At 40.2% G+C, this 23,331-nt stretch overlaps 1 protein-coding gene across 1 annotated transcript in view; it reads left to right on the forward strand.

Moving 5' to 3' along the window:
• The window catches only part of LARGE1 (LARGE xylosyl- and glucuronyltransferase 1), a 388,170-nt gene that overhangs the window by 264,439 nt on the left and 100,400 nt on the right, over positions 1–23,331 (forward strand). Inside the window, exon 7 of the mRNA XM_060776947.2 lies at positions 17,771–17,875. Within this exon, the coding sequence (XP_060632930.2) occupies positions 17,771–17,875 (105 nt within the window). The remainder of the gene's footprint in view (positions 1–17,770; positions 17,876–23,331) is intronic.

Here is a 23,331-nt window from a genome sequence, read left to right on the forward strand (position 1 = left end):
TGCAGCAACAGGCTTTAAATTTGTTCCTAAATTTGCTGGTGGCTATTATGTGATGAGACTATTTTCACCAGTCCACATGTATTCAAATTAGATGCTACATTGATGGTTCACCGGTTCTAAGCTGTGCTTTGGCAATAAAGCCCATATCTAAGGACTTCAAGCTACAGAACAGGTCAAGTGTTTGGAATAGCATGTTTTCCATAAAGCTTTGGTACACTCTGTTTTGAAATTAAATGGAAGATTTTCCTACCTTCATGACACCTAACCCTTCTCTCCACTTTCTTTAAGATTTATCCATTTGATTTTCCATCACACAGTAAAAACTTGTTTCCCCCACTGTCTCTCCCCTGTTTTCTTTCTTTTTAAAAAAAAACTTCACTTTTTCTCAGAAGTTCAACTTACATCCCAAAAACAATAGCATATATATAGAGGGGTTATTCTTCTGTTCTTATAGGAGAGAGGAGGGAAATGAAGCATTAGCTCTCTTAAATCTCTCTCTGCTGTCCTTTTGATAGGCAAAAGCAGCACAGCAGGAGTTTCAGGCAGGAGTTCAAAAGGACTTTTATGACCCGAAATAAGAAGAGGGAGCTTGTTAAGAAGGTTATAGAGACACAAAGCATAGGATTTTCATGTTTTCTATTTTCTCCTGAATATTTTGAATATCTTGTTTGCTATACCTCCTCAGTCCCAAAATGGTAATGACAGAAAGAAATCAATTCTGCCCATCTCAGCTTCTCCCTCCATGATGATGTCATCGTTTTATTTACAAATGGGCAAGGGAGGGTTCCCATCACATGTTAAATTGGGTGTTTTTACATGTCTTTTGTACTTCAACACCCATTATTCCTTACAGCTTGAAGTGAGGGCCGAACTTTGCCCATGCCTGTTCTAGATTAATTGGAACACATTTGAACATGCTGTCGAAATTAGCTAATTTTATGTTATTCTTCCATATTACTCAGACAATTCTTGTGCCAGAGCTTAATTTTCTGATGAGTTCCAGACAAATTAAAGTCAAGCATTGGACTGAATTCTGCTGAAAACATTAAGTCTTATTCCTTTCTCTCCATGATATATGACTAGTTCATTGTCTAAGTCTTCCAAATGGGCAATCATTTACACTTTCCGAATTGTTAGTTCTTTCTATTCCCAGCATTTAAATCTTTCTTTGTAACAACAGTGTGGATCTATAACTTGTCTGGAAGCCTAACATTGATGTGAATTGGCTTTTGCATAAAAACAAATCAATCGTCCTTGCAAGGAGCAATACATATATATGTATACAAATAGCAGTCTGTGTCAGCTGGAGGCAGGAGTATTTTATGCGTTCATCTCTGCATGTTCATTACTAACCCTGAAGAAATAGTCCCTTCAGATTTTATTCTGTAAATCCAGAGAAGAGAGACGACAGTAAGGATATGTTTGGAACCAGCCAGTTGTCACAAATCTTACATTAGCAAATAGTGCCCATAGGGTATGCAGTCTGTACAATGTCTTATCATCTGCCCCAACTAGAGCTCACTTTGTTGGATGCAATCACATGACAGACCAATTCCAGAAATCTGCAAGAATCCTGATTTGCCCCCCAAAAATAGTGTGCAGATTCATAGAATCAAAGAGTTGGAAGAGACCTCATGGGCCATCCAGTCCAACCCCCTGCCAAGAAGCAGAAATATTGCATTCAAATCACCCCTGCACAACCTTTCACACTTGCCATAGGAGTGGCCAAGCAAGTGACACAGTTTTGCTGGCAACAGGCAGGTTCCATTTTTTGGTTTGTCACTGTTTACAAATCAAGAGTGTGATTTCCCCTCACCTGGTGTTAGTGTAGGGAAACTATTTTGCCAGCTTCAAATGGAGAAGGCAATTTCACTTCACATCCTGGTGTTCATGCTGGATATAAATTATCAGGAACAGAGTCAAGCTATTTAAGGTTAGGTCTAGAAATACCTTTGATCATAATTGACACACCCTTTTGCCTTCTTTCACAGTGTAAGTAATGCTGGCTGTTACTTTTCCCCCTCTCCTTAAGTTTTTTTTCTTCCCTATTCTCTACTGCGACAGGGAAATGAACAATGGCCTAAGCGTGGCACCTTCAATAGACCTCACTGTCAGGATTTAGTTCAGTGAGCATCTTTGGCACCTCTTTTTAGTGAAAGACTAGCTGTGCCCTGCCACGTGTTGCTGTGGCCTGTAGTAAGAATTTTCGAAGTAGAGGTAGATATCTGGACTATTATGAAAGAGAGGTACCTACCTATTCCTTCCCCCCTTTTTCCCTTCCCCCTTCTCTCCTTTCTTCCTTCTCTGCCTCTTTCTTTCATTCCTTCTTTCACTCTTTGGTTTCATCCTTCCGGTTCTGGCCCTACTTACCTCTCCGAACGCATCTCCTCCTATGAACCAGTTAGGACGTTAAGATCATCTGGGGAGGCCCTGCTCTCGGTCCTGCAGGCTTCAGAAGCATGCCTGGTGGGGACGAGAGACGGGGCCTTCTCATTGGTGGCCCCTCGGCTGTGGAACACCCTGCCTGCAGATATCAGATCGGCCCCCTCCCTGCTGGTGTTTCGGAGGAAAGTGAAGACCTGGCTGTTCAAACAAGCATTTGATTAAACAGTGTAATTGAACATAGGAATACGGAATAATGGATGATGAGACTGGATTCTGATTTTACTGTTGGGGTGCTAATGATTGTTATATGAATGTTTAATGATTTATGTTACGATTGTTTTAATTGCCCTATACTTGTCTCGTGATGTTTTGTATTGATGTTGTTCACCGCTTTGAGTTGCCTGAGGGGTGAGAAAAGTGGTATATAAATAAAGTAAATAAATAAATTCTTTCTCTCTTTCCTTCCCTCCCTCCCCCTTTCTCTACTTCTTCCATTGTTTCATTTCTTCCCTCCCTGTTTCCTTGCTTCTTTCACTTTTTATTTACTTTTCTTCTTCCTTCCTTCTTTACCTCTTTCCTGCCTTTCCTTTCCTTTCTACTTTATCTTCTTCCTTCCTTCGGTACCTCTTTCTTTCCTTCCTTCTCTCCTTCCTTCCTTCCCTCTTTCCTTCCCTCCTTCCTTCTTTCCCTTCCTCCTTCTCTCCTTTCCTGTCTGTTCTCCCCCAATACCATGGTAGAGTCCCTTCTAACTCTATTCTATGAGTCTATTTAATATAGCAATATATAGTAGTAACATTATATTATATAGTAATATATAACAATAATATTTATAATATAATATTTATGTAGTATATAGAGGTATATATAATAGTAATATATAAAGTATTGTGTGTGTGTGTGTGTATATATATATCACCAACCAGTGATCCAACATCCATCCATATCTATGTGTGTGTGTGTGTGTCTACACTGCCATATAATCCAGTCCTAAGTAGATAATCTGGATTTTACATGGCAGTGTGGAAGGGGTGGCTTTAGGTGCATCTACGCTGTAGATGTAATAAAGGAGGATGAAGCTGGTTAGGGGAGGAGAAAAAGGAAGGAAAAAAGGGAAGGGGGGAAGGAAAGAAAGAAAGGGAGGGATGAGTGATGGAGAAAAGGAAAGGGAAGGAGGAAGGTGGGAAAGGAAGGAGGGAAGGGAGGGAGGGAAAGAATTAAAGGAAGGAGAAGGAAAAGAAGTAGAGAAAGGGAGGAAGGGAAGGAAGGAGAGGGTTGGGCCAAATGAGAGAATGAGGAGGAAGAGAAATTGTTCATTCGGAAAGCACTGTGAACCAAACTTGGGATGAATACTCAATGATTTCTGGTGGTATTTGGGGAAAACTGACCTTGATTTTTGGGAGCTGCTTGGATGTCCAGGTCACCTGCAATCAATGAGGAGCCTAAATTGGGCTCAACCCTTCCTTCCTTCCTTCCTCCCCGGCACACTCTGCTTCATTAGAGGCGGGGCTTACTGGAACCCCATGATGGTGGCACCCAAGGCAAGAGGTGAAGAGGGAGGAAGAAGGGAAGGAGGAATGATGGAAGGGAAGGAGAGAAAGGAGGGAGGAAAGAGGAAAGAGAGAAGGAAGGAGGGGAAGGAGGAGGGAGAGAGGAAAGAGGGAAGGGAGGGAGGAGAGGAAGAATGGAAGGCATGAAGGGAGGAAATGGGGGAAGAGAGCAGAGAGGGAGAGAAGGATGAGGGAAAGACCAAGAAGGAATAGAAGGAAGGAAGGAGATGAAAGAGGAAAGGGAAAGAGTTGGAACTACAATTTGAATGGCAGAGCCTTCAAATGGAAGTTCCTTTCCCTCCCCTTTCCTTCCTGCTCCTAAATCGGACCTCCTGCTCCTCTTTCTCCTCCGCCATACTGATCTCCAATCTCTACTCCCAAGGGAGGAGGGAGAAGGAGTAAGAAGAGGCCCCTCTGCCTCCAGCTCCATTGCTCAGGCTGGTGCATGCCTTTCTTCTGCAGGACAACTGCAAGGAGCCGAGGCTAGCTCCAGGCGGCCTAGAAGCCGTTGTCAGCAGAGGCTCTGCCACGTGGAGCTCACCTGTGTGTGAGTGCACGCACACACACCCCCTCCCTGTACACATGCCCAATGGTATCTTCTCCTTTTTTAGGAGTTGTAAGTATATTTTTTGTTTTTTATTATTGTTGGTCACACCTTGTATTGTGAGATGTTTTGTTGCCAAAGTTGGGGTCATTTGGCCCCGTAGTTTTTTTTGTTTTTAAGGTACTCACGACGACATGAGCATTTTTATATATATAGATAGATGGGAATCTGGCTCTGCCCCTGAGGATCACATGAACAGGAAGTAAAGCTGGTCTCTTTATTTTCTCGTTCTTCAGGGGCCATATGGCTTAAGAGTGATGATAGTGCTGGTGATGATGGTGATTATGGAGTTTTTGTGCCATTTTTTCTTCTTCTCAGACTTAAAGCAGCTTACATTAAAAGCATTTCAATACAATTTAAAATCTACAAATATAGAAACATTAAAACAGAATAAAATATCAATAGTATCAAAAAAAATCACAGTCAAAATCCTTAAAAACATAATCAGAGCTAAAAACCACACCCTCTGCTCCATCTTCCATTTGAATTGCTCACCTGGGAACAACTGAAGGTTAAGCTGTGCTCCTCCCATGAGCTATGGTGTTCTCACTTGGGAAAGCTGGAGAGGAATAATGGTGTGTGTGTGGGGGGGGGGTGGCTTCTGCTGAAGCTGCTCCCACATCAGGATGCTCCCCCTGTTTGAGTATGCATATGACATTGAAACAATTAAATAGGTTTCGTTTCTGAAGTTGCCTGCATTTGAAGTATGTGGCCTCTTTATTCCATTTGTTGTTGAATGATCTATATGTACCTCTCTAGGGATGGAATTGCATGAGCATGGGGTTACTGCTGGAAAGGTCTTGTTTCTAGCACCTGCCAATCTATGAATGTTTCATGATGGACACACAAGTAAGGCCTTTTATTTGCCTGTTTTCTGTTAGCAACAATAAAAATGTACAGATAACTTGGTGATTTCTTGTATCAAATCAATTTATAAAGCAGCATAATGCAAGCAGAAATACAGATGCCCCAGATATTATAAAGGAAGAAGTTGGATAGCTTCCCTTTCTGGCACACCGCTAGAAGCAAAAAACAGGAGTGACCTTTGTGGGATTGTATTTTAGGGGTTAAATCTTCGCACAAAACAAAACATTGATTTTTTGGAGTGCCAGACTGATAAGAAATATTTAGCATTGCTAAAATACAGTCATCATTTTTAGAATTTCATTATGTTGTTATCAAAAGATAGTTGAGGTAATAGTATTGACTGAACAGAGCATAGAAGCTGATGTGATCTTCATTACTTGGATACAGCCTTCTGCCAAGACTTCTGCTAACTACCTGGCTTATCAGAGAGCTTTATCCCACTGAATAATAAAATAATGCATCTGTGAAAGACACAGTTATGGTGCATGAGCAATTACTTTCATGCCTACAGCACATTTCTTCAAGATCATTTCACTACATTATCACTTAGCAACAAGACAGAATGGAAGTCAGGGTGGGGAAACCTTTATCCTATAATCACATTTCTTCATGGTACAAATATGTACTATCCTTTCAATATAGTATGCATGACTCTTGTGTAATCTTTGTTCATTGCAATGGTCTTAACACAGTGAGCTGATGAAATCTGTTGAAATAAATAGTATGTAATGTGCTAGTTCTGGCTGGTAGATTATTCCCTGCCCCTTTTAATGCCGGTATGCTTGTGAATTTGGTATATAGTTCAGCTTTTCTTTTCTTTTTGAAATTAAATAGTTGTCTATTGGGTGCTACTGTATGGGAAAAGTGGGCTGACCAAAAATTATGGGACCTGCTGCATGTTTTCCTGAAACTTCAAGGTCCACTAACTAGAGTAAGGTACAAAATGGATGCAAAGGTAAAGAACTATATGCAGAATTCTCCTTAAAGAAATCGAGGCAATTATCTATTGCAGCACATGAGCCATAGAGTGGAATAATTTGCATAATACAATACAATTCAAACATTTGATTTGGTAAGAATAAAAGATTCTAACATAGTTCTGAAATCTTGGGAAAGTAAGAACATATTGAGTGTTACCTTACATGTCCTCCACATACACTAAATGCCATTTAGCCATTTCTTAAAGAGTGATATATTGATCACATTTTTTTTGTTTTTAACATTATCTTTTTAAAAAAAAAATGTCCAAGGCCACCATTTTACTATATTGTTTTGCCATTGTAATTCTCTTAAATCCCAGTCCAATAACCGTTTGAGTGAAATATTCGTTTTTTCTTGTACTACAAATCAACATGTAATGACTGTATATATTTCCCAATTAATTATATGTTACCAAAAACAGTAAAATTCAAATGCAAATAAAAGGGGGGGATCATGATATGAAATGTTGAGATAATACTCCTTGGAAAACCTAGGGTGGGGGGGGGGGGTTCTCTTCATAGTAGAAGTGTCTTTTGTTTAGTCACAAAGATGTTGCTCTATTTGGGACAACCCACTCTGACTCAGCCTAAATTGACAAATTCACAAAGTGGCCATGCCTGCACTGCAGCCCTTGTTGTTCTTTCCCCTGTTGTCTGGCTGTTAATAATGATATATGAATAAGTAAAGAAGACAGCTTCATTTTCATAAGCTAAACTTATGCCTGGAGTAGCAAAGAGCGAGGAGAGTGCACTTAATCATAACTGTAGGGCCAGAGCAGAAAACAATGACAAAGCTTTTGCTGTTAGTCACGGTATTTTACTATAATAACTCTTTAAAAGGGAGACAAGCAACATAGAATACCGAGCAACTGAAATGCATTGTGGTAGCTGCTGTACTCTCATCAAGCAAAGACTTGCAATGTTGACTTTGTATTTAGAAAAGAATTCATCCTCTTTTCCAAGGGTGCAAAAGATTAGAGCAACTAATTCTTCACCTCAGGAGATCTGGGCCTGAAATGCCAACACAGTGAGAACTGAAATGAGTTTGGGGAAGTGCCTGGTTGGAGAACTGATCACAACAGAACAGAACTCCCAGAAGGTTGTTGCTGTGACTTCCACTAAGGCGATTCCTGAGGATAGATGGTGTTTTTTTCACAGAGCTTTGTATAAACGGCTGAGGCTAAAAGTTTATGGTAGCTTGAGAGAAACTACCTAGCTTGTTTTGTTCAATAGTCTTTCAGTTTGAGTTAGACTGTCCCAGACTACAGTAGAATATGTCCTAAGTTCTGAGGGCAGGGGTGATTTTGGACTTTATCACACAAGGCATTGCACCAAAGGTGGCAACAGTGCCAAGTACACCTCTTTCCCGGTTTGCCTCTCCCTCTGTGATTCCCCCGTCTCAAGCTATTTTGGGGTAAAACCCACCAATAGCTTCCACCCCCAGTATCACCTGTGTTGGTGTGATGGATCTCTCCTGTTTCTATACCGGCAGGCTGGAAGTAAAATAAAGTAAACTGAGTAGGATTCTACCCCTTCCTATTTCTAAACTATCTATTTTCCTTTCATTTTATATTTGCATAATTGCACTAAAGATAAAAAATAAGGTCACATGGGTGTGCAGTAGTGTGGGAAAACATGGTTTCTAGATTGTGCAGGGGTATTATTGTGGGACCACGGAATGGGAGATTGGTGCAATTGCACGACTGAAGAGAGGTGTGATATTGAAGGTGCTCAATGTGATATGTATCGCCTATCTACACTGACATTATTGTAGTGGAATAGAGGGTTGGTGAGATAAAGTTATTAGAACAGATCACCTGCAGCATACATGCAGAGCTTGGAATATTGGGTTTGAAAATTAAAATTTTTATTGCTCCTCATTACATTGGGAGATTAATTCACAGCTATTAATGTTGATAACTAAATCATTTAATTGAATTAATTTTATTGATTGGGCTTTTGGTTAAACTATTGATTTTCAAAAGAAAATATGGGATTAACAGAGTATGAGAATTGTCATTGTTGATTCCTCAAGGCATGTGAATAGCTCCTTCACTAGTCCTTTCTTGTAATTGTAAAGTTGCCCTCCACAAAGTTTCCCATTTATAATTTTTTATATGCTGTAGACCAGGGGTCCTCAAACTTTTTAAACAGAGGGCCAGGTCACACTCCCTCAAACTGTTGGAGGGCCGGATTATAATTTGGAAAAAAAATGAATGAATTCCTATGCACACTGCACATATTTTATTTGTAGTGCAAAAAAACCCACTTAAAAACAATATAATAATTAAAATGAAGAACAATTTTAACAAATATAAACATTCATATTTCAATGGGAAGTGTGGGCCTGCTTTTGGCTTGATGAGATAGGATTGTTGTTGTTGTGGTTGTGTGCTTTCAAGTCATTTCAGACTTAGGTTGACCCTGAGCAAGGGCTGGATAAATGACCCTTGGTTTGAGGACTCCTGCTGTAGACTACAAATCACCTAATATGGTTGTTCATTGAAGGTGATGGGTCTGCAGACTATTTTAAGCATATTCAGAGAAAGCCACTGTAGTGTGGTGATTTGAGAATTGGACTACAGTTTTGTAGACATTCAAATCCCCTCTCATAGAATCATAGAGTTGGAAGAGACCTCATGGGCCATACAGTGGGCCTTGCCAAGAAGTAGGAAAATGACATTCAAAGCACCCCGAACAGATGGCCATCCAGCCTCTGTTTAAAAGCCTCCACCATACTCTGGGGCAGAGAGTTCCACTGCTGAACAGCTCTCACAGTCAGGAAGTTCTTCCTAATGTTCAGATGGAAATCCCATCTTATAGTTTGAGGCCATTGCTCCGCCTACTAGTCTCCAGGGAAGCAGAAAACAAGCTTGCTCCCTCCTCCCTATGACTTCCTCTCACATATTTATACATGGCTATCATGTCTTCTCTCAGCCTTCTCTTCGTCAGGCTAAGCATGCCCTCATATGGCTTGTTCTCCAGACCCTGGATCATTTTAGTCATCTCCCTTCAATTGTGGTGCCCAGAATTGGACACAGTATTTCAGGTGTGGTCTAACCAAGGCAGAATAGAGAGGTAACATGACTTCCCTGGATTTAGACACTATACTCCTATTGATGCAGGCCAAAATCCCGTTGGCTTTTTTTGCCACCATGTGACATTGTTGTCTCATGTTTAACTTGTCAACGAGGACTCCAAGATCTTTTTCACACATACTGCTCTCGACCAAAGCGTCCCCCATTCTGTATCTTTGCACTTCAATTTTTCTGCCTAAGTGGAGTATCTTGCATTTGTCACTATTGAACTTCATTTTGTTAGTTTTGGGCCATCTCTCTAATCTGTTAAGATCATTTTGAATTCTGCTCCTGTCTTCTGGAGTATTGGCTATCACTCTCAATTTGGTGTTGTCTGCAAACTTGATGATCATGCCTTCTAGCCCTGCATCTAAGTCATTAATAAAGATGTTGAACAGGACCGGGCCCAGGACAGAACCCTGCAGCACTCCACTCATCACTTCTTTCCAGGATGAAGAGGAAGCATTGTTGAGCACTCTCTGGGTTTGTTCGCTTAACCAATTACAGATCCACCTAACCATAGTTTTGCTTGGCTCTCAATTGACCAGTTTGTACAGTGGGAAATCCAGTGGATGACCTTGAACAAGTCCCATTCTCTTGATCTCAGATTAATGCAATGGCAAACACATAATTAATCTTTCAAGAGAACCCAATAAGTTTAAGATTGCCATTAGAAATGACTTGAAGATACACAGTGACAATCACATGAAGATTGTTTCCCTTAACAGTCACTGCTTCCTAGAGCCTCTTCCCTGGCAATCCAGAAATGTGATTTGCAGTGGCAAAGTATTTTGCATACAAGATTCTGGCCTCCCAAGTTCAATACATGGCATTTCCAGATTAGGAATCATTCTTTCCTTGGTACTTGTTTGTTTAAACCACAGCCTTAGACAGTAAAGTTAATAGAATAAAATATCAAAGTATATTGATAAAACTATATTGTGTTGAATGACACACTATTATGTTTATTAACTATTCTTAAACATTTTAAAGTTAAATCATGTTAATGCTATATCTTATATTTGCATAATAAAATACTAGAAAGATAACCACCTGAAGCCTAACCCTACAACATACAAGTATGTGCTTTCCATCTACGTAATCATGAAGCCAACAGGAAACTGAAGGTTACCTGGGAAGGCCAAGAGCTTGAACACTATTCCCACCCTAGATATCTTGGTGTCACCTTAGCTCGAACATTAACTGTGCGAACACCAAGCACAAAGTAGCTCCTGCAGAAAGTTACTAATAGCGCATGGGGTGCAGACAAAAAATTAATGAGAATATTGGCCCTGACCTTGTCTTATACAACTGCTGGGTATGCCTGCCCCGTCTAGCATAAATCTGCCCATGCGAAGTAGATGAATATAGCACTGAATGAGGCATGTAGAATAATCACAGGATGTCTTAAGCCTACATCTGTTGATAGACTTTATAAGCTAGCTGGCATTGCCCCCTCCCCCCGATGTGCAACAGGAAGTTGCTGCCAATTGCTAGAGAAATAAGGTTGAACACTGTGAAAGGCACCCACTGTATGGCTATCATCTAGTAGACTTAAATCAAGGAAAAGTTTCATGAGAACCACCATTCCTTTAAATGTTTCACCAGCAACAGCGGGAATATCCCCATGGGCAGCAAAATCAGGCAATTCCAACTGGATGAGCCCGCAAGAGGGTTTTCCTCCAGGAGCAAACGAACAATGGGCAACTTGGAAGTCCCTGAACAGACTCAGAAGTGGAATTGGCAGATCAAAAAACAACATGGCTAAATGGCTCTACCTAGAAGAATCTGCCAGCTTGTGCTACTGTGGAATAGAACAAACAACTCAGCATCTGTATGCTTGCCCACAGTGCCCTGCCTCATGCACAGAGGAAGAACTGTTTAAAGCTACAGACAGTGCAGTTGCTGTTGCCTGTTTTTGATCTAAAACTATTTAGCTGCTTGTGATCCCATAATTGTATCAGTTTTAAACTTATTTATTATGCAATGCTTTCGACAAAAAATAAATAAATGTGAATGCTATTCGTATTTTGTGTTTTATACCAATACACTAGTTTTATACTAATATGCTTTTATTTCTTCTTTCTTTTCATTATGCTGTGAGCTGCCCTGTATCCCAGGTTTTTGAGCAAAAATAAATAAATAATGTTGATTTACAGAATAACATTTTCTTAATTAAGTGGGAAAGTTTTTTTTTCCCTAAAAAGTAGCCAATGTGGTGCCAGTTTTAAAAAGGGCCCATCAGCAAAGCATTGAAATGTTGCTTTCTAAAAAAACCCTTCATGCTCTTCACCTACCTTATTGTACAGTAGGTGTGGGGGAAAGTGAATACAAACATAATGTAAATATTCCATTCACTTCCAGTTATATTTTCTGTTTGTGATACTAACACATAGGTCCCAATCCTGTTGTGAGCCAAAATGATGCCACTCACACACAAGATGAAACATCGAAAGGATCAAAGGAAAGCTGACATTTGCAAAAGTGCAAAACATTTTTTTAAATGGGGCTAAGTGGGTTGGGCAGAGAGATTAGAAGAATGGTAATAGAAGAATAGCCCACTAAAGACAAATCATGCTCAATGGGTAGATAATGCTCTGCCTATTTTGAGGATGGGAGGGGAGGAATGATATGTCTAATTGTGAAAATGGACACAGCTGATTGAGTAGAACAGTGAATAAAGACATTCTACAATGCAGCATTTTCTTTTAGAGCCCATTTGCCTGTCTTAATATTATTATATAGGTGGTAAAATTGGCTAAAATAAGAGAGTAAGGTGGGTGTTTCAAAATGACAAACCTTCATGAGATCCAAAGTGTGAAAACAAATCCATTAACAAACAACAAGCTTTGTACATTACCTGGTATGAATCAGTTTAAGGACCGACCCTTGTGACTTGATTTTGGAACAGTATAATGAAAGCAGACTGGCAGCCTGTAGAGAGGGAATTCAACGTCAGCTTCTTGCAAATGGGATTTTCACATTTTTCTTTTGATGCCAAAATGTAGTTTTCTAAGAAGTCTCTTTGGACTGCTGAGTTGTGAAATGCATTGCTGGATATTAGACAGGGTCAGCTTGTTCTTATCACTGATAATATTTTTTTTCCATCTGAGCCACCCTTTATCAATGCCAGACTGTGCCAATTAGGACTTCATTCTGTCTTGATTTACTCCACATCATCTACAATACTATGCACACACTGAGGTGTTTATAAGAAAAAACAAACCTTATAGTCCTGAAAACAACTTTCTCCGCAAGATGGATGCTTGCTTATGGGTTTCTTCTAAGATCAATACCTTATTTTTATATATATATATATTCCTTCTCTTTCTTGTTCTGTGAGTTTCTCCCAAGTCAGAATAATGTAACACAGAAAAAATGAACATTTTTAGGATGGCATTGCCAGTGTGAAATGGTATTAAACAAAGGAAATATGCGAAATATGTTAGGAGAATATATATATATATATATATATATATATATATATATAGCCGAATAATCAGTGCTAAATGTACTGTGTTTAAAATAAAGAAGAAAAAATTAAAAGGAAAACACAATAAGGTGACTGTAGTTTAGGTAACAAAAGGTCAACAAGTGTTTGCATGCATAAACAAACTCCCAGGTCCTTACATCAGCATCTTCATTTTATTTAACACATGACTAAATCCCAGTTCTCCCAAGATTTAGTCCCCACCCCCAATTGAAACCCTAGCTTTCCCTGATGGTGGAGTGGCTACATGGGGGGCTGAGTGGTTGCCATCCTGTTCCTTTGGGCAGTCCTGGGAATTAATCTCCACAGGGTCCCCACCTGGAAAGATCCGGACCTTAGCTTAAGATCCAGATCTTTCCAGATGTTTTATTAATCTGGAGCATATTGGAAAATCCCAGTTTTCTCTGAATTAATTCTGTTTTACCTGAAGTGTCATTTGGATGCCTCAGGTAAAACTGAGACATGTCCCTAATTTTGGACCTGCCCGGAAAGGGCCTGGGAGGAAGGCAGATTGCATTGGGTTAGATAGATTCACCAAAATAAACTGAATAATTGGAGTTCCATTCTCTCATTGATTATTCCATGAAGCTCTTAAATCTGCCTTCCTATGTTGCCAGTACAGCTTTAACAAATAAAGCTTTAAGAAACAATACCTTGAGAAAGAATACACAGCCATTTCTTTGAATTATGTAGAGCCATTTCTTTTTTATATGCACATGGAAGGCATGTTAGAACCACATACCAGCTGCACCATGACTTCCTTGTGTGATGGGGAAGGTCTGTAACTTAAGCATATGTTGTGTGGCATAATAAAAACCATGTATAGTTAATGTTTTACCAGGCCACATACTGTCATGCCAGAGAAAGAAAATATGCCACACAGATTATCATGAAAGAATACGTAGTTTACTCTTGGTAATGCAGAGCAACATATATACAATCATGTTGCATTGGCTCACACAATGTCCTTTGAGAGAGATTTAAATGATCTTTCGGTGTCCATGTGGAACATTTCCTTCTAGCAGCTCATGGAGCAAGAACTGTCTCTCTCTGTAACCTCCTGCACAGCTCAAGCCTAAAATTGTAACTGCTGCCAAAACTCCCAGGCTCAGCTAGCTCCCCGGGCATGGCCCAACCAATCAGCTTCATGCTTTGCATTTTCAGTTAACACACTCACCAACTGATTTCTTACATGTCCTAACATATGTTTTTCTCTTGGAAAATCATAGCCAAATTCATCATTGCTGCATATCTTCCAAACTAACAGAGGCAACTGGGAATGGACGGGCAGAGATAGTATATCTGTCCCATCTTCTATCCACATTTAAAGAAATTAGGTTTAGGCAGACTGAGTAGTTTTGTTTGGTTGGTTTTTTTATTATTTAATTGGTTCAGTGAGATATTCCGTTATTAAATCAATGAGGTAATAAGAAGAATGTTAAGTTTCAGTACAGACCTAAATAAAAAAAAACCTGATTCTCACCATCATCTTGGAGATGAAGGATGACGCACAAAAGTCATTATGGATGTGCATAGTCTCTTTTTAATTTGAAAGGAAGTATTGGATGTAAATTGGGGCCCGCTTCAAGTAGTCATAGGGAACAAAGTCCCACCATCACTATTGAACAATTTTCAGTAAACTTCCCTGCAAATAAAAAGAGACAAAATATCTATGTATAGATTTGTCCTGTAAACAGTAAGAAGCTATTCAAAGGTAATTGTGAAATTCTGCTGAAGAAATAAATTGCATTCACGCCTGAACTAAAGTAAACATCTGTTGGTAGACTAAAATGCATGGTTAAGATGACATATTGTTCTAGGCTTGTTACTCTTATAAAAAGCAATGTATTCTTACAAAGTAGAGACAACCATGGAAAATCAGCAGTGTAAAAATGTGTAATTAAAGGAAGAGAAACAATGCCAACAAACTCTGCTTTAGTGCAATTTGATTTATACAGCCTTCTTCCAAAAGCTCGGTATGGCTTGCAAATGACCTCTTGGTGGTAGAACTTTCCAGACAGATTGTGGGACCAGACCTGTTCAACTAAACCAGTATAATTGTTCTATTAGCCTTCGGGTCATGTATTCACCCAAATGAACAGCAGAGTTGGTAACATTGATTTGATCTTGAAGTTTAGACAGTCACCCCTAAAATAAACTTCTCATTGGCACTTTAAAAAATTCAATTAAAGATAAAATATTAATCCCACACTTATTAAGAATTTGTTATGCTTATAGAAACAAATTAAGTCCAGACGTTTCACTGCTGTTGCCAATTATTTATCATGCTGAGTTTAAGACAGCAAAATCAATGGGAAATTTCTTTTAAAGAACAACATAACCCAACAGAGCTATTTGATGATATACTAAGAAACCCTGTGAACCCACTTTCTAAAATAATGGACTACACTGTGGGAAAACTTTCTAAATTTCAATATTTAGAAATGGAATCCATTCTTTAAAAAATGAGTGGTTAAATAATTTTTAACAACCAAAATAATGTGTTGCATGTTGCTAATTGCGCTGCATGTGTAATCATACATATTTTAATCTGGTTTAAATTTTTGATTGTTTAATCTTGTTTTACCTCTTGTATCTTGTAAATTTTTAAGAACAGGTTTTTTAACTTGTTGTAAATCTCTTTGAGTCCCAAACTTGGAAAAAGTCAAATTAGAAATGTGCGACTATGAGTAATCGTTCTGATGCATATAAAATGTATATGACATAATTATTCAAGATGTATATACTACATCCCAGGTTTGAAGCTATGCTGAGTACAGATGATGATTAATAGATAGATAGACAGATAGATAGATAGACAGACAGACAAAATGTGCATTTGCGGTAGGAAAATACAAGTGGTTGTTTCAATATTCTCCTTGTTTGGTTATTTATTTACATCATCACTTACAGCCAATATAGTTAACAATTGTCTAGACCTGCCAAACAGAAGTCCAAAAGCTTCATTTTTTAAAAAAAAATCTAATTTTTAGGAAGATACAAGGTTGCCCTATGTTATCTTTACACAATAGCCTTGTGAAGTTTTTTAGACTGAGAAGTAATAACAGTTCCAAACGCAGTTGAGTTAATTAAGGTATTTGAGACAGATAGAGAGAATGGAAAATCAAATTGAACATTTTTTTTTACTTATCTTTATTAGGTTTTAGTTACTCATACATCAAGTGTTTGGGAGGTGGGGAGTGAGATTTGGTGGGGTAGGGGGGAGGGGAAAAAGTGGAAGGGGGAGGGTAGATGGGGGAAGGGGTTCTTGGGAGGGGGGAGGGGGATGGGGGTTTTCGTGACTTCCCGTCAGTCTTCTGGGATCATTAGTTGTCTTTATAGTTAGCGGATTACGCTTTTCCTGTCTTGTCAGCGTCAACCTTCGTCCTACTGTCTGAGTTCATATACTGGACAGATCCACTTGGAGCGTGTTGCCTTTATTTTTAAGAACATTTTCTGATATTTGAATTTTTAAAAATAAGCAGCTAAACTCACTGAAACAGTCCTTCCTGGCTTGAGATCTTGAGAGGAGGCCCTTCTGTCTCAGTTCTACCTATGAATGTAAATACATTAGAATCTCACTTATCCAACATAATGGCCCGACAGAATGTTGGATAAGCAAAAATGTTGGATAATAAGGAGAGATTAAGGAAAAGCTTTGTTTTTCTAGGCAGCAATGCACTGTTTGTTTTTCTAGGCAGCATTGCACAGCGGGCCTCTCTGCGCACCGGGTGCCTGCTGGAGGGACAACACACAGCTGGTGCAGGCTGGATGCTGTGCCCGATGAGAAAAGTCTGTGCCGGCCACATCTTGCCCCTCCCAGCTGGCAGCCGGTGTACAGAAAGGCCTGCTCTGCATTGCTACTTAGAAAACAGCTGTAGATCCTGGTGGGAGGCAGACCGCATTGGATAATACAGAACAATGGATGAGTGAAGGTTGGATAACCGAGACTCTGCTGTATACACTTATTTTGTTCTTATAGACAAGAATAAACAATCAAAGTATTTTCTTGCACTCTCAGAGAACTGAATTGTTTCCACGCAATTTTGAAATGCAAATTATTCACACTTTTCCTTAGATGTATCTAATTGAAATGATAAAGCATTCTCAGACAGTACTAAATCACTGAGTTTAGAAGGGGGGGAATGGGACCTCAGAACAGGTTCCCCCACAGACCTGCTGTTCCCAGGATTTCTTCCCCTGCCATCCTCACTGGTCTCCCTTCTATGTCTAAGGAGAGCCCATGCTTAAACCATCAGCACATGTACTCCTCGCCTCTCTCCTCCCCACTCCTCTCTGCTGCTGCAATTGCCTTCTCCTTCCCTCCCTCTCCCCCTCTCTCTTCCAGCCCTCCCCCCCCTCTTCTTCAACACAAACAAACCCTCAGAGTCTACTTAAAGCCACCCACCATTTTTAACCGAGGGCTCCTGAGATAAAGGTGGATGAGTCCCCAGTAGTTGTTCCGAGGCTGCAAAACCCCTTTGCAAGAGAAGTTAAAGCAGCTCTATCCCTGCTCTCCTTCTGACAAACAAGAATAAATTTATTTGGGCTTTTGAGAATGGATTACTTACTAAGGGACTTTTTATTTACAAAATATGTTCTATATTTTTGCATGTTAGTGTATTTGAACTTGTGTTTCTAACTATTTAAAATGTTTTGTCATTGAAATATGTGTTAATGTTTCAACTCTGTTTTAATAGCATTTTGCCCACTGAGCTGCCTTGATTCCATGTCGGGTGACAATCCAATAAATAGAATAACTCAAAAGGATCTAGATTTGACCTTATGTGTAAGAGTCTCTTTTGATTTTTGTTTTCCAGGCCAGCAAGTCCTTGGTTTGGTTGAAAACCAGAGCGATTGGTATCTGGGAAACCTTTGGAAGAATCATCGACCCTGGCCTGCTCTTGGGCGAGGTTACAACACAGGTAGTCACATAATAATTTTTTCTAAGAGATTTTTTCCCTAATAAAATATTTCTTGTAAAACACAGAGATGGATTGCTTAATCCAGTTGTTCATCAAACCTATAGCAGTTCCAACATAGGATCTCTTCACATGGCTCGACAGGACCATGCCCTTTTGCCAGCTTTCATCGACAAAGGGAAGCCGTGTGGGGTGGCTCGTAGTGCCCTGTGTGCCCTCCCTCCTCATCACATGGAAAGCGGGAGAGGGTGCTTTGGCACTCTTTCCCTCCCCTCCATCAGATGGCAGAAAGGGCAGCAACATGTGGCAGCACACATTGCCCTGCTGCCCTTTCCACCATACCACAAGCTTTTTAGCCCTAAAATGCATGTACCCAAAACATGTTTTCCTTCCCATAGTTGGGAGGAAGGGCCTTTTGATGCTTCCCCCCCCCCCCCGACTCTGGGAGAAAAAGTGGGCGGGCCTGCTGGGCATCATCTGGTGGCAGCTGCCAGTCCCCATCAAAGGACCTCTTTTGCCATGCTTAAAGGCAGCAAAATGGGGCTAAAAGCCCTGTGTGAAGAGGTCCTAAAATAAATTCATTGAATCAATGACACTTGTAATAACAATAATGATAATAATGATAATAATAATAATAATAATAATAATAGTAATAATAATAATAATAATTTATTTATATTCAGCCCTTCTCCCCGAGGGGACTCAGAGTGGATTACAGCATATAAATAGCAATAGGGAAGCACCGAATGCCTTGTTGCAATGACATAAATTGCACAAAAATACACAGATAACGGCAAAACCTTCTCCTTTCATTTCCGGTTCTTGTATAAGTTTCATCCGTTTCATGAGTCTACTTCAGCTTTGACTAACCATTGGCCTAAGGTTTAGGTTTTGGTGTCCCTGACTGTGGCTACCTAGGCCAAATAAAAGGAACAAATCCTTCAAGAACTACAAGAAGTCCACAGAACATCTCAGTGTTGCATGAGAAGCACTTCTTCAAGCTCTTTGTCTAGCTTAAGGAAAACAGTGAATTACATTGGAGCATATTGGAATCTCCAAAGGGATCCCAGTGTTTTTGAGGTGAAGACAGCTGGACTGGAATGGATCAGGGGTGACCCGGTGTCCATACATCAAAAACAATCAACTACAACCTGAAGCTGCTCCCAAGCAGAGCCATACTGGCAATGTCACTTCTGGTGATCAGATGGCACCCCGCCCCCTGCTTTTGTGACCACACCATAAACAACATCACCAGCCATTTTTTTTTGTCAGAGAGCTGCTTTTTGGCTGACTAAACAGCACCAGCAGCAGCCCTAATGTGCTGTCAATAGAGCAGTTCACTCTGGAGTATTTTGTCTGAAGTAGACACAGGCTGTCAGTCAAGGCCCATGAGACCACAACAAAGAAGCAAGACACCTTTTCCCCACAACACCTACTGGTGTGCATTCAAGTCTCACGTGCCTTCAATCGTGCATGTTTAGCTTGCCATTGACTACTAGATATGATTATTGGGTGTCTCCAGTAACAATATCAATACCCCTTACTAGGAAATAAAAATAGTTATGTTGTATTCATGTCTTATTTGTTGGCTTCCTATGGGCATCTGATTGGACATGTTGGAAAGAATACTATATACTATATTACAATATTAGGTAGAATTTTGGTCTCATTCAGCACAGTTAATCTAATGTTCAAATGAACAATTACGGGTCACATGACATGGTAAACTGGGAGTTGTAATCACCATAAAGGAATTTTTGTAGGCTCTATCTACGAGGTTGCTGAGAGGATAAGCTGGAGTATCTACCATGCTGCCATGAACTCCTTGGAGAAATTGTGGCATGAAAGTTTTGTAAATAATAATCAAGGATAGACTTTTTAGTGTGCTTGTTCTGTTTAATTGTTTCTAACCATGAATCAAGCTTGGTTAAATTTCTGAAAGAGTGAAGTGCTCTTAAATGAATTGCCAGTCATTTTCCACAATCAGTCAATTGATCACCTCTGCAATGGTCCTTAAGCTTATATAGTTCAAGCCAGAGAAGGATAAGTCTTTTTTGTCTTGGAAAAAGCAAGCAAAACCACAAGCATCAAAACACTGGAGAAATTTTCAATCAGGACCACAACACAGTCATAATTTTCCTTATATAATCATAATAAAAAATCTGGCTGTCAAATTTTCTTCCCCAAACAAACGAAGAAGCACCAATTATGAATTTATTATCTCAGGAAGGACAGGTTTTGCTGTTGATTTGTGTGTGAAGTGTGAGTAGACATACCAGGTTCATAAAGAGCATACACACATGCATTTAAATCAGTGCTCTATCCTTCTTTATGTGGTAGCATAATGACTTATGCTCCACTTGCAGCTTAAATAAAAGAAGAGAGCAGATGGGAAAGCCTCAGCAACCAGTTCTTCATAGCAACAGAAAATTTGTACAAAATAAATCTTTTTAGCACCATGAAACAAAGTGATTATTGTGAAAAGACATAAATAAGCTACAGTTATTACCATATATACTCATGTATAAGTCAACCTTACGTATAAAACAAAAATAGATATTGGGGTCAAAATTATGGATTTTTATATGACCCAGGATATGTTGAGAGCCATTCCACAAGAGTGGGGAAAATGCCAATGCTGACACAAAGGGCAACCCACCTATGGTTGCTACAACAATTTCTCTGCCCAGGCATTCAAAAAATCCAGAAGCAGCAGAGTTTGTATTAGGATGGGGGACCAGATATGTGTTAAATTAAAACTACTCTTATGCACCTGCCTGTCAGGTTAGCTGCGGCCAATGGAAACTGAAGTCCTAATAAAATACAACAAGCCACGAGGACTTCCGGTAGCGGCATGATGGCGGACGTAGCAAGCTCTAGCTTCTTGCCGTGAGCTTGCCCCCTTCGAAGCCTCTGGGTGAGTGTTACTCCCCCTGCCCAGTGGATGTAAACAGGGCAGTCGAGACCTTAGACTAGTGCCTCCTCGGGGGGGGCCCCCCAAGAAGTCATAAGGCAAAGGCACGAAGTGGGAATACCTGGCCGTGGCAAGAAAGGCCAAGGCCAGAATTAGAACGCCGGCCGTTATTTTAAAACCCACACCCCACACTACAGAGAGAGAAAAGAGAGAAAAGAGATGGTCTGAGCTACAAACAATAAGGGAAAATAGGGGGGAAACAGAAGAAAGACAAGTGAGAGACGAAGGAAAGAAGGAAAGAAGGAAAAAGTAAACAGCAAATACAAAACAACAAATAGTAAACGGGAAACGCCCGGTGAGAAAGAGAGAAGGGGAGAGTCAGAGACAGAAAGAAAGGACGAAAGGAAGGAGAAGAGAAGAGAAGTGAGAGGAAAGAGAGTGAAAGAGAGTGAACACACGAAGTAGAAAGGGCAAGAGCCTAAGAGCGTCAGAAGAAAAAAGAAAAGAACAAAAAACAGGTACCTCACGCTCCGTCTTCTGCCTCGCGGTTGACTTGAGGGCGGCGGCACGGCGCCTCGGGAGCGGCGTGGCTGGCCTCCGGTTCGCCCCCTCACTCACTGCTTCGTCGACCCTTCGCTCCGGCCTGCCCCCGGCGGCCTCCGCTCGCCTCCGCTCGCCTCCACTCGCACTCCCCTCCCCTCCCAAGCGTCTGACTCCATCCTCTGCTGTTGTCCCCCGCGCCGCGACTCAGCACCCTCACTCTTTGAAGTCCGAACAAGAACTGAGAAAAAGAGGGAGAACAAGGAAGCGCGCGGAGGAAATCTCGCGAGAAAACGCGGGACAAGGAAGCAACGCGAGAAAGGAGCAGACCAACGTAACCAAATACGACCAAAACAAGCTGAGAGGGGGGAACAGAGGAGAGTATAGAAGAAAAGAAGACAAGACAACGACAACAACTGAGCCAAACATAAGGTACACACTAACTTTAACCTAATGAACTGAATATAGCGAACTGAACTTAAACAAATAATAAGTAAAGGAAAGCTCAGCGGTCAAGAAGGCAAAGTGGGGAAGGGAGAGAGGAGGAGAGAGAGGTCATAGGAAAAGCGAAGAGAACCAATCAAGGAGAGAGATAGTGAGAGTAAGAATAAAGCTTTAAAGGTATAAAGAAGCACAGAAGGAAACCCAAAATATCCAGAGCACCCAGGAAAGACTCAAAACAGACAAAAAGACAGCAAAAAGGACTAAGGAGGACCCAAGAACAAAAACAGGGATGTCTGCCCAAAAAAAACAGGAAAGAGACAAAGAGAAAGATAAAAAGATGAGCAACAAGAAAGACACACCGCCAGAAGAACCGAACATCAAAGATGTGCTAGCAGAAATAACCAAACTACATCTAGTGATACAGAACATTCAAACGAAGCAAGATACCCAGAACGCAGCGTTAAAAGAAGAATTAAAAGAGATGAAGAAAGACCTAAAAGAATCACAAGACACGCAAAATGCAACTTTAAAAGAAGAACTTAAAGAGATGAAGAAAGACCTAAAAGATGAACTACACAATGCTCTTAAGAGAGAGATGACCAAGACGAGAGAAGATATATCCAGACTGAAACAAGAGAATAGTAAACTTAAAAAAGAGAATGAGAACTTTAAGGAGCAACAACTTGATTTAAGAAAGAAACTAAAAACAATGGAAGGGGAAATCTCCGCGCTAACACTTCATAAGGAGACACAAGAATTTAGAGAAAAAGAACATCAATTAAGATTCCGCAATGTAATAGAAGAGGATAATGAAAATATTAGAGAAATAATAATGGAACTAATATTACCCCTATGCAAGACAACTCCAGACATTATAGATAACCACCTAGACTGGGTCCTGAGGATAAACTCTAACTATGTGAAGAAGAACAAAGTCCCACGTGACGTCTTGGTCTTCTTTACAAAGAGAACAACAAGAGATGCAATCCTCAGAGAAAATGCGAAATCCCCAATAATGTACAAGGGAAATAAAATCGCGATCCTCAAGGAAACACCAATAACAATACTAGAAAGAAGAAGGAAATATTGCTTCTTGACAGATGAACTGAAAAGAAGGAATGTTCGATTCAGATGGGAAAAAACAGAGGGAGTGATGGTCACATGGAATAACACCAAACATTGGCTCACCACAGAGGACAAAGCTAAAAACTTTGTCCTCTGGACAATACTAAAAAACGAACCGCGGGGTAATCCAATGGAAGAGGTCAGAGAAGCTCCCATAACCCCAAGGATAGAAGGAGGAACTAGTGAGAACGACAGCGGCGAAGACAACTCTCCTCTAGAAGCAAACCAGATCAAAAAGAAGAGAAAAAGACCGAGGAAGAAATCCCCGAGACATCTTACCCGAAACCCGGAGACTGAGAAGACCACCCATGAAACCGAAAATAAGGTAATAATAAATGGCTATTATGGATCAAAGAATTAAGATAGTGTCCCAGAATGTAAATGGAATGAACTCCCCTAGGAAAAGGAAAAGAGTGTGGCATCAACTTAAAAAAGA

Source organism: Anolis sagrei, chromosome 5 (assembly GCF_037176765.1).
Source record: "Anolis sagrei isolate rAnoSag1 chromosome 5, rAnoSag1.mat, whole genome shotgun sequence".
Lineage (NCBI taxonomy): Eukaryota > Metazoa > Chordata > Lepidosauria > Squamata > Dactyloidae > Anolis > Anolis sagrei.